Source organism: Canis lupus, chromosome 28 (genome assembly GCF_003254725.2).
Source record: "Canis lupus dingo isolate Sandy chromosome 28, ASM325472v2, whole genome shotgun sequence".
Lineage (NCBI taxonomy): Eukaryota > Metazoa > Chordata > Mammalia > Carnivora > Canidae > Canis > Canis lupus.
The window spans coordinates 22,149,441-22,165,837 of NC_064270.1; the positions used below are offsets into that span (position 1 = coordinate 22,149,441).

Here is a 16,397-nt window from a genome sequence, read left to right on the forward strand (position 1 = left end):
AGGATCATGTTTGTAATGACTGCTGGATTGATACTTCCTGCACCAAATATGCAAGATACATGAGGGCTAAGCCTGTCAGTGACTGTGCAAGCCTGGTCTCATCACTTCAAATTTACCTATTTGGTAACTGACACTCAGATGTTGAGTCACTCCGCCCGTAAACATAGGTTTGTCTTTTTGATTACACAGAGGGGGATTCTCAGAGGGACATTTTATTTATTTATTTTAAAAAAAACATTTTATTTATTTATGAGAGACACACACAGAGAGAGAGAGAGAGAGAGAGAGAGAGAGAGAGAGAGAGGCAGAGACACAGGCAGAGGGAGAAGCAGGCTCCATGCAGGAAGCCTGATGTGGGACTCAATCCCAGGACTCCAGGATCATGCCCTGGGCTAAAGGCAGGCACTAAACCGCTGAGCCACCCAGGGATCCCCTCAGAGGGACATTTTAATGCAAACATATGGAAAGTTTTAACTTTAGTTTCTGATCGAGTTACAATGGTAATTTCAGGTAATTCCTTCCACTGAGGTCTGGGGGGTGGGGTTTGTTGGTGTAGGGGTGGGCTCCGGAAGGCGGAGTTTTACAAAATTATAGTCAGGACTTTATTATTATTTTTTAAAGATTTTATTTATTTATTCATGAGAGACACAGATTGAGAAAGAGGCAGAAGAAGAAGCAGGCTCCATGCAGGGAGCCAGATGTGGGACTCGATCCCCAGCCTCCAGGATCACGCCCTGGGCTGAAGGCAGGCACTAAACCGCTGAGCCACCCAGGAATTCCCTAGTCAGGACTTTAGTGATAGAAACCAGAGATGATGAACTAACCCCTCAGCCTCAGAAGACTTTTTGGGGGGATGGCCATATGTGCGGTGGGACAAATCACCCTGACGCCTCCTCACTTGTGAAATGGAGACGAGAATCGTTACCTGGGTTTTTGGTGAGACTCAATTTTATGAATTGTGACGATCTTTATTAATATAAGGAATTGAAGTATTTTATTTGTAGGGGAAGGAGGGAGAGAGAAAGGAAGGAAGGAAGAGAAAGTGGATAGGGCATTTTATTCTGTAGGAGAGGGAGGGAGGAAGGGGTAAAGATCTAGGTAGGGTGGAAGAAATTAAGGGAGGCTTAGTTTCCTGAGCTCGGAGGGGAAGTTGACAGAAACTCACAGTCTGGGGAGAGAAGGAAGCATCTTTCAGGGAATTCCGTTAGTTGCCATGTTCCAGAGACCCCGTCCCTAGAATGTTCCTTCACGTGGCTGCAGGAAGAGGAGGCGGAGGCGTAGGCTTTCGAGCCTCCCGGCAAACTTCTTTCCAGGCCATGGGGCGCCCTGGCCTGTGCTCTGGCTTCCGAGGTGCCCAAGGGATGCCTTTTCCTTGCTTCCCGGGGGCGGCCAGGGTCTAGTGCGCCCAACGCACGGTAAGGATCTTCTGGAAAACCACTCTCCGTGAGCTCTGCCCAGCTCCTAGATGTTTCTGCGCCACCGGGTGCCCCCCCAGACCCCCACCCACTGCCAGAACCTCAAGCTGCACCTCGAGGGGCGGCTTCTCAGCGCAGGATGCCCGCGTCCGCAGCTGCCCGCCGGCGTGTGCAGGTGAACCGGCGCGCGCGCGGGGACGGTGGCGGCGCTTTGCAGGCGAACTCCTTGTTTCCTCCTTTACATTTCCACTGAGATCTCGCCAATAAATAACAAGAGTAAAACGTCTGCTTGGCTTTGTCTTTGCGCTCCCGGGATCGTGGCGGGTCTTTTGGAAAAGAGGGAGAAATGAAGAGAAACCACGGCGGCCCGACCGGCTGCTAGCGGAGACCCCTGAAGCCAGCAGCTGGCGCAGCCGACTTGGAGGGCCCTGGGGCCTGGCCACCCAAGACCCGTCGCTGCCAGGCCCACCGCACCGCGGGGGGTCCGGGCGCTTCCCCCGGGCGCTTCCCCCGCACGGCCCGGCCCTTCAGCCACGAGGGGCGCTGGCCCCGCTCCAGACGCGGGGAGGCGCCGAGCCCGGCTCGCTCCCCCGGGCGCGCTCCGTCCGCCCCTCTCGGCAGGAGCGCGCGAGGCGGCGCGCGCGGTCTCCGGCCCCCCCCCCCCCCCGCCCCCGAGGCCGCCGGGCTCCGGGGAGAGGCGAGAGCCGCGCGGCCGGCTGGGGTGCGTGTCGCCGCCTCTCGCGGTTGCGCGGCGCCGCGCGGAGCCGGGCCGGGGACCCCGAGGGCGCACGGCGGCGGGGGGCGTCTCCTTGCCCCGCTCCGCCCGAGGGCTCCGCGACCACCCCGGCGCTCAGCAGCCCCGCGGCCCGAGCGGCCGCCGCCGGCCCGGAGACGCCCCCTGGCCCACGCCCCCGCGTGGCCCGGCCCGGCGAGCGCGAGCGGCTGGAGGAAGAGGAGGAGGCGGCGCCGCCGGGACGGCCTCCTCCCCGCCCCTCGCGTCTCCTCCCCGAGCCACCGGGAAGGACAAGGGGACTGGGCACGGGGACCCCGGCCAGTGAGCGCCCGCGCCCCGGGGCCGCCCTTTGCGCGCGCTCGTCGCGGGAGCCCGGGGCCGGCGTCGCCGCACATGGTGTTGGCCGCAGCCATGAGCCAGGACGCGGATCCCAGCGGCCCCGAGCAACCGGACAGAGATGCCCGCAGCGTGCCGGGTGCTCCGGCGCCCCCCGGGCCCCCCGGGCCCCCCGCGGCCCCCGCGCCCCCGGGCCCGAGAGGGATGCCGCCGCCGCCGCCGCCGCCCCCAGCCGGCCTGCCGCAGATCATCCAAAAGTAAGAGGAGGGGAAGGGGAGAGGGGACCGGGGTGTGCTGGGGGGGGGGGACACGCCCCGGGCGCCCGTCTGTGGCTGCACCTCCCCGTGGCTGCCGACCCGGGCGGCCGCCTTGCGCCCGGAGTTCCCTCGTCCGCCCTCGGCAGAGTCGCCGTCGTTCTGGCTGTCGGTGAGGCTGCGGACCGGGCCGCCGGGTTGTCGGGGGAAATGCTCTGGTTATTCCCGACCCCCTTTTCTCCAGGGACGTTACCGCGTATTTTGAGCGCTCACAGCTCCGACGGGGGCGGGGGCGCAGGGTCCCGAGGCCGCTGGGATGTCTGGGAGCCGCGCGGGAGCCTGGCGCGGCCGCCCTTCGCGGTGCCCCGGGGCCGTGTCAGCCCGCGCCACTGGCGGGAAGGATGGGGACGGCTCGTACACGCCGCAGTTCGCTTTGCCCTGCAAGCAGCGTCTATGCTTTTCAAGAAGGCCCTTGCGGAGAGGAGTCGGCCGCCGCGTCACGGGGCTGCGTGCACGGTACTCGCCACCCTGCGACCGCGCTGCGGTGCGAATCCCTCGGGCTGGCCTTCCAGGTGCGGGAGTGGGTTGGGGTGGGCAGCAGGCTCCCAGAAGGTCTCTCAGCCCACTTTGGGGGGCGTCACAGGAAAACGGGACGTCTTGTTCGTCCTTTGGAGACTTTGTGTGATAGTTTGAGGCCTAGAATGTGGGTTCGTTTGAAGGATCTGTATCCTGAAGGCTTCCCTCCCCTTGTGCAGAAGTCAAAACTAGTTTAAGAAGCGCAGGAAAGTCTAAATGGTGAGCGTCTGGGTGAAACCGACGGTGCTGGGGAAAGGCACACAAGTACAAAAAAATCAATCCTATGGAACAAAGGGGGGGGGGCGGGGGGGCTGGTTTCCAGCGCTGCTGTATTGATACTTTGAGTTACATAAACGTTTGAAAATGCGGTAAGTGACATAACCAGTGGCGGGTTGTAAATGGAAGTAAATGGCACTTAATTAACCGATTTAAAGACTGACTTTAGAAAGAATAGAGAGCATGGTGAAGATTCAAGTTTGACATCAAAAAATGCCAGGATCATATTTCTGAACAAAATGGTTCCCCCTTTTTTGACTGGTGGAATGCTGAAGTTTCCATTTGTGACAACGTTCTGCCTTCATTCGATTTTATCTGTCAACTACTAACAAGTTGCTAACTACTTGAGCATGAAAATAATTTGTCCTATCTTTTGCAAATTATTTAAGCCAAGATTTAACTAAATATGACAGTTTAAGGACATCATTACTTAAAGTGTATCTTTAGTTCTTAATATAAATATAAACTAACAGAGAAGTATGTTTAAAGCTTAAAGTTTCTTTACTAAAAAAAACACAAAAAACCAAAAACCTAATTGACCCGTTATTAATTGGAGGACATCTAATGCGCTTCCTACCAGGCCAGTGTTTTGTGGCTTGAGATTAGGCTACACATTAAATTTATTGAGTTTGCTTTGGCATTGTAATCACCGTGTATTTTCCTGTCATTTACTTTTAATTAGGGAAAATGCTAGGAATTTTATGTTCACGGAAATATCTTTGTAGATAGGTGTCTCATGTACTCCATTAACTCTACTTTGAAAATTCTGTCTCTGGAATATCTTACTTTAGTAGATAAGAGCTTTTCAAAGATGACCCCTTCTGCTAATAGCCCAGGATGGAGACTTCAAGAAGCCTGATGGCTCTGCCTCGTTTTGCATTGGTGACAGATCAGTGTTCTGGGGGCCAGGTTGAAGGCTGGCGAATGTGCCCATGGGATTGGATGTTTGTGCACTTCTGTTTCAAAAACGTTCTTCATAAGCATGATTTGGGGTTTGCTCGCCTCAGAACCCACTGAAATTGCGCTAGAACCAGGCATAACAGGGCAAATGCCATCTTTAATGCGTTGAAACTTGAGCTGGTTATTTTGAAACTACGTTTGCATAATTTAATCTGAGCAACCATTTTTAATGGAGTTATGAGGTGCTGTTTGCATGAGCCTTCTTCGAGAAAACGTAGTGGGGAGATGGCCCTCCGCCGCAGACTCGACTGCCCGCATCTTGATTGAGAATTTTGTGAACCCAGAGCGTTGCATGAAATTCTGCGCTAGTGGATCGCATATTTCATACATTTTATTGGGGAACCTTTGTTTATTCTAGCTATTTTAGTGCGATCATTATGTAATTCGTAAGCGGAGAAGTCTTGAACTCTTTCAAAATGATGAAGATATCAATGTTATTCGTGTGTGTAGCGTGTAAGGATTACAAGAATTGTTTTCGCTTTTTAACGTCTGTGTTTAGTGGTTTTCATTTTTATCGGTTTGCATTTTGGATGAAGTCAAGGGCTTTGATAAAATAATAGTCATGATCGTAATAAAAGCCTGTTCCTATTCACGTATGTCATATTTGGTCTTGGAAAAACTGCTGTTTAGTACGTTTAAGTAGCTAAACACATGGAGTATGACAATGAAAATAATGAGATTGATTTTGGTATTTGTTTTACGGAAGTCAATCTCCGTACTCATGAAGTATGCATTGAAAGTTATTTTCGGTAGAGTACTTTTGTTCTACTCAGGTATATTTAGTTTTCTTATTACTATGTTCTTAGTTTCTGTCAAGAATTGCCCATGACCTTTCTGCTCCTATTAACCCCTGACTCCTGGCCAATATTGGCATCACCTGTAAAGATTATCAGCCATGTTTAGACACATAACCAGTATCTTGTAAGATCTTTTTTTTTTTCTTGTAAGATCTTTGTTTTAAACTTACATTCTCTGAGTTGGCAATGTGAAGATATTATTGGGTAAAATGCAAAACATTATATAAACCATTTGGGCAATAAAAAACATACACTAAGAGGCAATTTAGGATGAGTTTAGGAAATCAGAATAATTTGATGACTTAAAATATATATATTCTGCATATTAGCAGAGGTAAGCTAACGTGGAGTGATGTGTGTTGGCGAATATTTTATACAGACTTATCTCCTTAAACATTCACAATATTTTATTGCCAAAGGTATTTTATGTTTTAACTTTGTGCTTTCAAATCAAACCTAATTCTTGATTTGTGAGGCGTTATTTATTAAGCTTGATGAACAGCATAAATGAAATTTAGGATGTAAATTTTAAAACTTTCTTCCAAGTGGAAATAGAGTCAGTCAGCTCTGTGTGAAATATCTAAGTCAATTGTCGGATGCACCTATAAAGTGTCACTAATTGTGACAATTAGCCAAACAAGCGCACACACCTTCTGTGAGGTGAACACATAGGTGATTTTCCGAAGTTACTTGACTTGCCGCAAAATATTACTACCTAATGCATGACATCAGATCGTACATTTGAGTATAGGTGAGTTATTCTATTTCCTTTCCAGATTATTTTGAGAAGTAATGAATAAAAATCAATTATAAAAATAAAAAAAATGTTTTGGCTTAGCATTTGATAGCTAGTGTCATCTGCATGCGTTGGTGACTTAAGAGGATATAAATCCAGCTTTGATTTAAGGTTCATAGTCTTCTGTATTGTGTTAGGACACTGGCTGACTATTTTCAGAGCCAAGGCTCCCCTGATTCAGTATAGAAAATGTTATAAGTAGTTATCCTGCCCGCAGATAATTTTATAGACATTCTGCATTTGGAGGGATCTCCATGTAACTCTGAAGGAATAATATGCAGGCAAGTTGTGTATGATGTCCACACGTTTTGATGGGAATACTAACAGTTACATCCAGAATTGGGGAGGAAATAAGAATTTGCCAGAAACGGACATTACCTCACACTCATACTTGGTCCTTTTCTGGAAAAAGGATGGAATTTCTAACATCTGTGCTAGTTTCTAACATCAGTTTGAGTCCATTTTTAGGGAAAACAAGGATTCACTTGTAGAAGGAATTTTGAAAATCTTGAACACAGTCTTAAGCCGGACGTAGGACGAGTATTCAGCAGGAGAAAACATCTGAGAGGATTAAGTGTTTACCCAAAACAGGGAAGGAGAGAGTGGATTCTTTTCTCAGCATTCTGAAAAGTTTCTTTGCTTCTCTAGAAAGGTATTTTTTTTCCCTTAAAAAAATCATGCTTTAAGGTTTGTTGTGATAAGTATTTTTAGATAGTAAGTATAGCCACCCAGTTATGAGTTTTTTTCAAATTGCCAAAGAGATCAGTATTATGAAATGTAGTACATTATTCCCATTAGTCATGGTAAGTGGCTGTACATATGGTGTACCCAGAGCTGTTTTAATGCCAGTGCTGTGGGGGCCGGGGGAAGAAAAAATTATCACCCATTTTATTCTTCTATCCACTTATTCTTTTGCTACCTCCTTAGAGTTTGTCATATTAATAATTTCAAAAGCCCAACTGTCTGTTGGAATGTAGATTCTGATCTGTTAATATCTCTTTGCCTGTCCTTATAGTCACCAGGGGGAAAAAAAACCCACCAGGATTGAGTCGCAGTGAAATGATCCCACATTTTTCTGTTTCTCTCTCTTTCTCTGATTTATTTTTCTTGTGGCGGCAGGTTTCTTGATTCCAGTTAAACTGATATTTCTTCCCTGCCTATAAAGCTAATCCTTAAGTAAACAAACGAATATAGCTCAATTCACAGCACTGATAAACAAGAATCTAAAAAATGTTAGGAACTGGGGTCTGAGGGATAGAATTAAAATGGACTGAACTAACACAGAAAAGCAAGAATGGAAGAAGCTTGAGAAAGTGGAAAACTCCAGAGAGATACTGGGAAGCAGGACACCCCTCTCCCTTCCTCCACCCTGGTCCCTCTGCCAGACAAAAGCTTGAAGGGGTCTCCTATGTCACAAAATCCCTCTTAATCTGATTTTTATTTCCCGCCACAGTAATTATCTTGTTTAGGATGGTCTAACTGATATAATCTTGTATATTTTAACAGGGAAAGTTGCTGTTGATCCACAGCTGGTAGGAGTAACTGGTAGCTGTGTTTAGAATAGTGCATTGAGAAGTTTTGCAGAAAGTAAAGTGATCCGTATCCCAGAATCAGAGCAAAGACAGTAATTAGTGGTTTGTAGAAGGGAGCAAATGGCAGTTCCCTTTCTGGTTAATGAACCTGGCTGGATCTTGCCTGATATGTGTGATATACTGGAAGCCTACTATTGCTTGTTCCCATCAGCTTGTTTCCCAGTTAGGACTGGGAAATCCTAACTTTAATTAAAAAGGCACATTTTTGAATCAGGAAAGTGATTTTGGTTTTCAACACCACCTACAGGGTGTTGGTGGTAGGCTGATATTTTGCCTGGCTCGATGGGTGGTCACTTTAAATTCCATCCAACTAAGGTTTCAGTCTTAAGCATTTATAGAGAGCAAATCTGGGTACAAGTCAGCCTTGCCAGCTGTTTGAGGAGGAGGTGGAAGGGAAGCCCCCACTCCCCCAGTATTTTGAATATGACACACATATCCATCTAATATGATAAAGTCTTTACAGTGACAGAAGTTACAGCCAAATTAATTGATCTTCCTCTTTCTTACAGTTCCTGCTGGATTTTTAAAATAAGTCCCCTGGTGATTTACAAGGCAACTTCTCCAACTTGCTGACAGCTCATCTGTCAGAGGGATGGTATATATTGATGTGAATGTACTTTATGGGCAAAAGGAGCCGCTCAACAATTTGCACGAGGATGTGTTAGAAACTTACAGTTCAGTTTGGCAAATAAATCTTTCCTGGTCTGGTGTTCAGAAACAGGCTGGGGGTCATGCCTGGGTTTAAGGGTGGTTGTCACCCTATGAAGATAGTTTTCACGCCACTTTTCCCTTCTTTAATGTGGGTGTTTGCTTTAAGGATGCACCAGGGCCATTTGCTGCTGCCCTTTCTATGCACCTGCTTTCTCCCAATCACACTAATGACCCATCAGTTCTCAGTTGCCACTTCCCACTCCAGCCCAAACCTGGACTCTGCTCGCGGCTGTCCGCGATATTTAGATATTTCTTAGATATTTCTCACATTTTGCAGCCTGTATTGTCTTTAGGTTGTCTCCCAAATATGTTTTTGGCTCTTATTAGACCTGCCTTTAAACCTGACCTCCAGCGTCATGATGCTAAGGGAGTAGACAAGGCAATCTATGTAGTATTTTAAAGATGTTTTTATTCCACTAAGTTACTTCTTATGGTTTACTTTGAATTTATTACTGAATAAAATGATCTAGGATCTGCCTGGTGTTGCAGAATATAAAATGCCCACCTTTGCTCAAAAGTAATTACAGAGTTTCTGACAAAGAGGGTCAGAGCAGAGAAGAAAACTCTGTACTGGGAGCGAGTGACCTGGACAAGCCAATTGACCTTCTTAATCCTCCCACTCCAGGGACTGGAAATGATCAATGGCAGTTCCTTCCAAGAATAAAATTACGTGGGGACACCTGGGTGGCTCAGTGATTGAGTGTCTACCTTCAGCTCAGGGTATTATCCCGGGGTCCTGGAATGAGTCCCATATGGGGCTTCCCGCAGGGACCCTGCTTTTCCCTCTGCCTATGTCTCTGCCTCTCTCTCTCTGTCTCTCATGAATAAATAAATAACATCTTAAAGAATAAAATTATGTGAATCTCCAGGAATATTGCGGAATAATCATCCAGGTAGAATGGGTCTCCTCTCCTATACATCTGATACAGATTATATCCCTTATCAGTTACATTTTGCCATAGCCATAGGTACACATTTGTGAGGTTGCTCACACATGAAAACAACAATAATTATAAAAAGAAATAAATGCTTCCTCTAACACTTGCAAAGCATATTTGGATCAGTGTTACAATTTTAAGTCAGAAAAGTAGATAGAAATGTCAGTGAAGAAGCAAATGTTTTATACTGTTTGCTGATCGCTAGAAATTTTTAAAAAATAAAAATAATTATTTTGGGATGTTAATTACTTGGGAAGATCGAAGTGAGTATTTGAGTTTGCAAAAATGCAGGAAGCAGATGCAATAATTTTCATTTGTCTAAGTTGGATTGTATTCAACACAGTTTGGTGGGACTGTGTTTGGAGATGGCAGTGTTTTCAGAAGCACAGAAAAGAAACAGGACCTGTGAGTGTCCTTTGGAGTGGGACTGCTCTGACTTGGAGTCCTCAAACCCTGCAAACCCTGTAGTGCAGTCAGTTGGCTGTGTGGGCTGCAGGGCCTCACCCAGACCTCGCGGCCTGAAAGACACTTTCAGAAGAGATCACGGGTGTTCAAAAGCTGAGCCTCAGGCTTCGTCTGTGTGGCCTCCTTGAAGAGACCAAAGTGTTTCCAGACTTCCCAAGGAGGGGGTATCCTCAGGACCCTGCATCCTCAGGTTGAGCAGCGTCATCGATAGACTGCTTATGATGGAGAGCCTTTGATACTTGAAGTGATATATTTTTTTAACCTTCTGCTTAGAAAGGGAATGAGTTGTGCGATTAAATCTTGATTTGTAGGCTTTAAATTAAATACATACTGAGGACGAGCATAAGGATAGTTACTGCAGCATTGTCTAGCAGAGCAAAGATTAGAAACCATGTGCTTTCCAGTTGGGAAAATAAACTGTGTGCATGTAATTCCGTTATCTTGTATTTATGAATATGGAATATGTATTGTGAACTAAAATAAAAATTACAAACAACATGTATACAAGGGATCTCACATTTAAAAAATGTATGTGGGGGATCCCTGGGTGGCTCAGCGGTTTAGCACCTGCCTTTGGCCCAGGGCACAATCCTGGAGCCCTGGGATCGAGTCCCAAGTCAGGCTCCTGGCATGGAGCCTGCTTCTCCCTCTGTGTTTCTGCCTCTCTCTCTCTCTGTGTGTCTATCATGAATAAATAAATAAATCTTTAAAAAAATGTATGTGGATGTATGTGTGGGTGCCTGCAATCCTGGAAAAGCATCTAAAGAACAAACAGAAAGATGCTAATAGTGGTTCTAACTCTAGGTGATTCAATTATAGTGATTTTTAAATACTTTCTATTTTTTCTCAGTCACTGTGTTATTAATTTTATAATCAGAGAAAATAAATATTTCTGTTTTTAAAAAACAAAACTAGAAATAAACATTTCATATTGGTATTACACTGTCTTTAAGATAGAACTGCCCAGGAATGCCTGGGTGGCTCAGGGGTTGAGCATCTACCTTTGGCTCAGGTCGTGAACCTGGGGTCCTGGGATTGAGTCCTGAATCAATCAGGCTCCCTGCAGGAAGCCTGCCTATGTCTATGTGTCGTTCATGAATAAATAAATAAATCTTTTAAAAAAAGGGACAAAACTGTGCATTTGTGTCTTAGACTTTAGACCTGGGAGGCACCTGAGGGCTTTAGCTTTAGCCCAGCCCTCCTGTTTTTCTAGGTAGGGCAAGTGAGCATCAGAGAAGTCAAGTGAATTGTTCAAAGTCACACAGCGAGAATAGTGGTAGGTTAGGATAGAACTCCTCATCTCTCTGTCCATTGTGTTTGCTCCTAGGCTTCCCTTGTAAGTGCCTGGAGATGGGGAAGAGAAATGGAGAACAATCATAAACTATCCATTTATCAGCTGGCCCTAGTCTGCTCAGATTCCCCAAGGGGACTTGAATAGCATCCTTAGGTATGTTATCACCTCTCTACTCCCCTTCCCCTCACCCCCTTAGGTTTCTCTGCAAATGGCAGTAGACTGGCCTCTCCAGAGCATCTCATACCCTGTTCCATCCTGCCAAACAAGTCAGGCATCACATTTTTTTTTTTGGTCCCTGAACTATTTGAAAGTATTGCATAACTATAGTTTTGTTACCATATCAAAGGAAATTAATCCTAAATAATATTATCTAATGAATTCTAAATTTTTAACTTTTTCCATGTGTCAGAAAAATGTCTCCCAATAGCTTTTTTAAAAAAGAAAACCCTGGCTCAGCTTCACAAGTGCATTTGTTTTTGATGTCTTTCTTAATTTAGCAGCTGCACCCACCTTCTTCTGTTCTTTATGACTGAAGATTCCAGGCTAGTTGTTTTGTAGAATGAGCCATGATCTGCATATCTATATTATTTCCTCACGACTTGATTCAGGTTAAGCATTTTGCAAGAATTTGCAAGGAGTGCTGTGTGTTCCATTAAATTTGGTCCTTTGGTTAATGTGGTCACTGCCAGACCACTTCATTGTAGTGGGACGTTTTTCTCTTTGTGATTGGTAATATGTTGTCTGTGAGAGTGATACTGTGAAACGCTCTGAATATACTGTTCCTCAACAAACTTTCACCCGTAGACTTATCTTTTTTAAAAAAAAAGATTTTTATTTAGCTTTTTAAGTAAGCTCTACATCCAACATGGATTTGAACTCATAACCCTAAGATCAACAATCCTATGCTCTACAGACTGAGCCAGCCGGGCACACTTTGTGGTTTTATCTTTGAATTTGGCCATATTTTTAAAAAGGCCCTTCAATGAAATGTGGAACTAAAATGATAAATAAATATCCCTTTAGAATGGATTGGCTTGGATCTATAGTTAAAATCAGTTGGCCTTGCAAATATGTGTGCATTGTACCAGCCCCTGGGTATTATCTGGAGACTCTGGATTTTTCTAGTCCTGACTTGCTAGGAACTTAACTGATGGGCCAGCCACTTCCCACTTAACGTTTGCAGTAGGCATTTTGTCACGGGCTGCAGTACTTTTTAATGTCCATATAGAGTAAATATAAATCCCTTTTCATGCTAATGGCATGAATGGATGCTAATGTAATTTTTGCTGTCTCACAGTGTTTTAGGCACCCTCTTGAAGCTAAGTCGGCTCTTTGTACAAACCTTTTATCTTCCTTTTCAAAACACTATATGAAGCTGACTTTAAAAATGAATGATGACTTGCCTTGGAGCCTAAACTGGGTGAGTCCTGAAGCTGGTCTGTGACTACCAGTTTGTTCATGCTTTTTAGATTTAAATTACATAAGCTATTTTTGCCTCTTCCAGATTGGTACTCTTATTTTCATGCACAAAATATGTATGGGTGGGGAGAGTGGTGTGGAGTAGTGAAAAGAATCAAAAGCAAGCCTGCTCTTTGTTCTAAAGTCAGCTTTGCCACTACTAACTAACATGGAGCCTCAGTGTTCTCATCTGTAAAAGGGAACAGTAATAAAGCGAGCTGCAACTAACATTCGTTGGGTGCCTCCTGGGTGCCACCTACTATTCTAAACACATTGTGTATGCTTAGTCCATTTAATCATTTAACCCAACTATAATCCTGTGAGGTAAGTGCTGTTATGCCCATTTTCACAAGTAAGGAAATCAAGTCACACACGAGGACTCAACAAAACTAAGGAAAATAGTATTTACGAAATAACTGGTGGTGTGAGGTTGGGGGTGAGGGAATGTTCTGTAAATGAACGTGATCATATCTCTGCATAAATATCTGTGTCCTCAAAATCATTTATAGAAAACCCATCACTTACAAAGAAAATATTATAAAAAAGTTGTTGAAATAAATCTGAAGTAGGTCAAACTGAATTTAAGATAAACTCAACATTCCAGTGAAAAACATTCCTTCCAGTGTCTTTTTCCCTTGCTCTTTTTGTTGTCACTTTAAGTGTGCCTTTTGCTTTAAAGTGAAATCCATATCCCAATTTAAATTCCATGAGCACATCAGACTCTGGCATTTGATTCGCCGTCTTACTCTGCTTGTTATGCATGTTAGACAAGACCTGAATTTGATGCTCACAGAGAGTATATAAACACTTATAATCCTCTCAGCATGTGCTAAAATCATAACAGATACGATAGTTTGATTTGCAAAGAGAGCGTCTGCCAAGTCCTACCACACCATTTTTAAACCAATTCAAAAAACCAGGATTCAGCAATGATTAAAGTATCCTAGGCTCCTATAAATAGCAAGAAGAATTCCTGACTTGAAACGTGGCAACATCAAGCTTGCTTAGTCTCCACCAGACATATGGTGAATGGTCTTAGCAGACTTGGTCACAGGTGTTCTTTTGCTTTAAGACACCATCGTATGTAGAAACCAGACTTAACAGAGTCAGTAAGTCAGAAAGGGATTGTTTGCTTTTGACCTCTGGAGGAGTTTACAGTAAAGATCCTTTAAACAGTTATTCCTCAGTGTATTTCAAATAAAAACTAAGTCTAAGAATCAAGAGGTCCGGTGATAATTTTTGAAACATTTGTCTTTTTTTCTGTTTTACAGATGTATAATTGAAATATACTAAGCTGTACATGTTTAAAGCATCCATCAAATAATCAAGATAATAAACGTTTTATTGCCCAAAAGTTTCTTTGTGCCTTTTATAATTTGTCCTTTGCTCTTTCCCTTAACCCTCTTCCCTCCCAGGCAACTCCTGATCTACTTTCCATCACTATTAACTGAGTTTTTGCATTTTCTAGGATTTTATACAAATGAATCAGAGTATTTTTTGGGGATTCTTTCACTCAACATAATGATTTTTTGGGAAATAATTTTTTTAAAGATTTTACTTATTTATTTATTCATGAGAGACACAAAGAGAGAAAGAGGCAGAGGCAGAGGGAGAAGCAGGCTCCATGCAGGGAGCCCGAAGTGGGACTTGATCCTGGGACTCTGGGATCATGCCCTGGGCAGAAGGCAGATGCTCAACTGCTGAGCCACCCAGGCACCTGGGAAATAATTTTTAAAAAATTTGTGACAAGATACATGTAACATTTACCATTTTAGCTTTTTTTTTTGAAGATTATTTATTTATTTATTCACAAGAAACACACAGAGAGAAGCAGAGACATAGGCAGAGGGAGAAGCAGGATCCTCGCAAGAATTCTGCCTGATGTGGGACTCAATCCCCAGACCCTGGGATTATGCCCTGAGCCTAAGGCAGATGCTCAACTACTGAGCCACCCAGATGTCCTCTATTTTATTTTTTATTTTTTTTTTTTTTTTTTTTTTTTTTTTTTTTTTTTTTTTTTTTTTTTTTTTTTTTTTAAAATTTTTTTTTTAATTTATTTATGATAGGCACACAGTGAGAGAGAGAGAGGCAGAGACACAGGCAGAGGGAGAAGCAGGCTCCATGCACCGGGAGCCCGATGTGGGATTCGATCCCGGGTCTCCAGGATCGCGCCCTGGGCCAAAGGCAGGCGCCAAACCGCTGCGCCACCCAGGGATCCCTATTTTATTTTTTAAATTTATTTTTATTTTTTAAAAGTAATCTCCATGCCCAATGTGGGGTTCGAACTCCTGAGGCTGAGATCAACAGTCATATACCCTGCTGACTGAGCCAGCTAGGTGCCCCCATTGTAGCTATTTAAAAGGTAGTTCAGTGGTATTTAGTACATTCAAAAGGTTGTGCCACCATTACCATAATCTAGTTCCAGAGGATTTGCATCACCCCAAAGGAAACCCTGTCCCCATTAAGCACTTATTCCCCATTCCGTCTACCCCCCCCCCCCCCCCCCCCCCCCCCCCCCCCGCCCAGGCCCCTGGCAACAATTAATCTGTTTTCTGTCTCTCTGGATTTGCTTATTTTGGACATTTTTTGTAAATGGAACCATACAATATTTGGCCATTTGTATCAGACTATCTTTCACTTAGCATAATGTGTGTGTGTGTCTTTCAGATTTATTTATTTATTTATTTGAAAGAGAGGTTAGAGTGGCAGAAGGAGAGAGAGAATCCTGAAGAAGACTCCCAACTGAGCAGGGAGCTTGAGGTGGGGCTTGATCCCAGGACCCTGGGATCATGACCTGAGCCAAAATCAAGAGTTAGCTGCCACCCAGGCAACCCCTAGCATAATGTTTTTAGGGTTACTCCATGGTGTAGCCTGTATTACTACTTCATTCCTTTTTATTGTTGAATAACATTCTATTGTACAAACAGACAATTTTTAACTTTTATCTATGTATTGGTTGGTGGATGTGTTTTGTTTTTGTTTTTGTTTTTTTTTAACTTTTCGACTATTGCGAGTGGTGCTGCCTGAATATTTACAAGGTTTTGCTTGGACATCTGCTTTTAATTCTTTTGGAGATATATCTGGGAGTGGAATTGCTGAGTCATATGGCAATTCTGTGTTTAATTTATTGAGGAACCTCTAAGTTGTTTCCCAAAGTAGCTGCACCATTTTATATTCCCACCAGCAACTAATGAGTGTTCTGATTTTTCCACAACCTTGCCAGCGTTTATTTTCCTTTTTTTTTAAAGTTGTGGCCATCCTAATGGGCATAAAGTGGCATGTCATTGTAATTTTGATTTTATTTCCCTAATGACTAATGATATTGAGCATCTTTTCTTGTGCAACAAGACCATTTGTATATCTCCTTTAGAGAACTGTCTATTCAAGTCCTTTGTTCATTTTTAAAAATTTTTTATTTTATTTTATTTATTTATGATAGGCACACAGTGAGAGAGAGAGAGAGAGAGAGAGGCAGAGACATAGGCAGAGGGAGAAGCAGGCTCCATGCACCGGGAGCCCGACGTGGGATTCGATCCTGGGTCTCCAGGATCGCGCCCTGGGCCAAAGGCAGGCGCTAAACTGCTGCGCCACCCAGGGATCCCCTTTGTTCATTTTTAAATTTAGTTGTTTACCCTTCTTTGTGAAATTGTAAGGGTCCTTTATAAATTCTGGATACTAGCTCCTTAGCAGATATGTAATTTGCACATATTTTTTTTCCCATTCTGTGGGGTTTCCTGCAGCCTATGATTTTAAGGTTTATTCATTTTTTTTTGCATATATCAAAAGTTTGGTCCTT

General features: G+C 44.1%; 1 protein-coding gene across 3 annotated transcripts in view; it reads left to right on the top strand.

The window, feature by feature from the left end:
- The first annotated feature begins 2,512 nt into the window (after nucleotides 1-2,512).
- The window catches only part of RBM20 (RNA binding motif protein 20), a 190,732-nt gene continuing 176,847 nt past the window's right edge, over nucleotides 2,513-16,397 (top strand). For 2 of the 3 annotated variants that reach the window (XM_049103094.1, XM_049103095.1), the window contains exon 1: nucleotides 2,527-2,741. In XM_049103094.1, the coding sequence (XP_048959051.1) occupies nucleotides 2,542-2,741 (200 nt within the window). In that variant the 5' untranslated portion in view covers nucleotides 2,527-2,541. Of the gene's footprint in view, nucleotides 2,742-16,397 lie in introns of all 3 variants that reach the window. The other variant, XR_007406709.1, reaches the window with a different exon arrangement.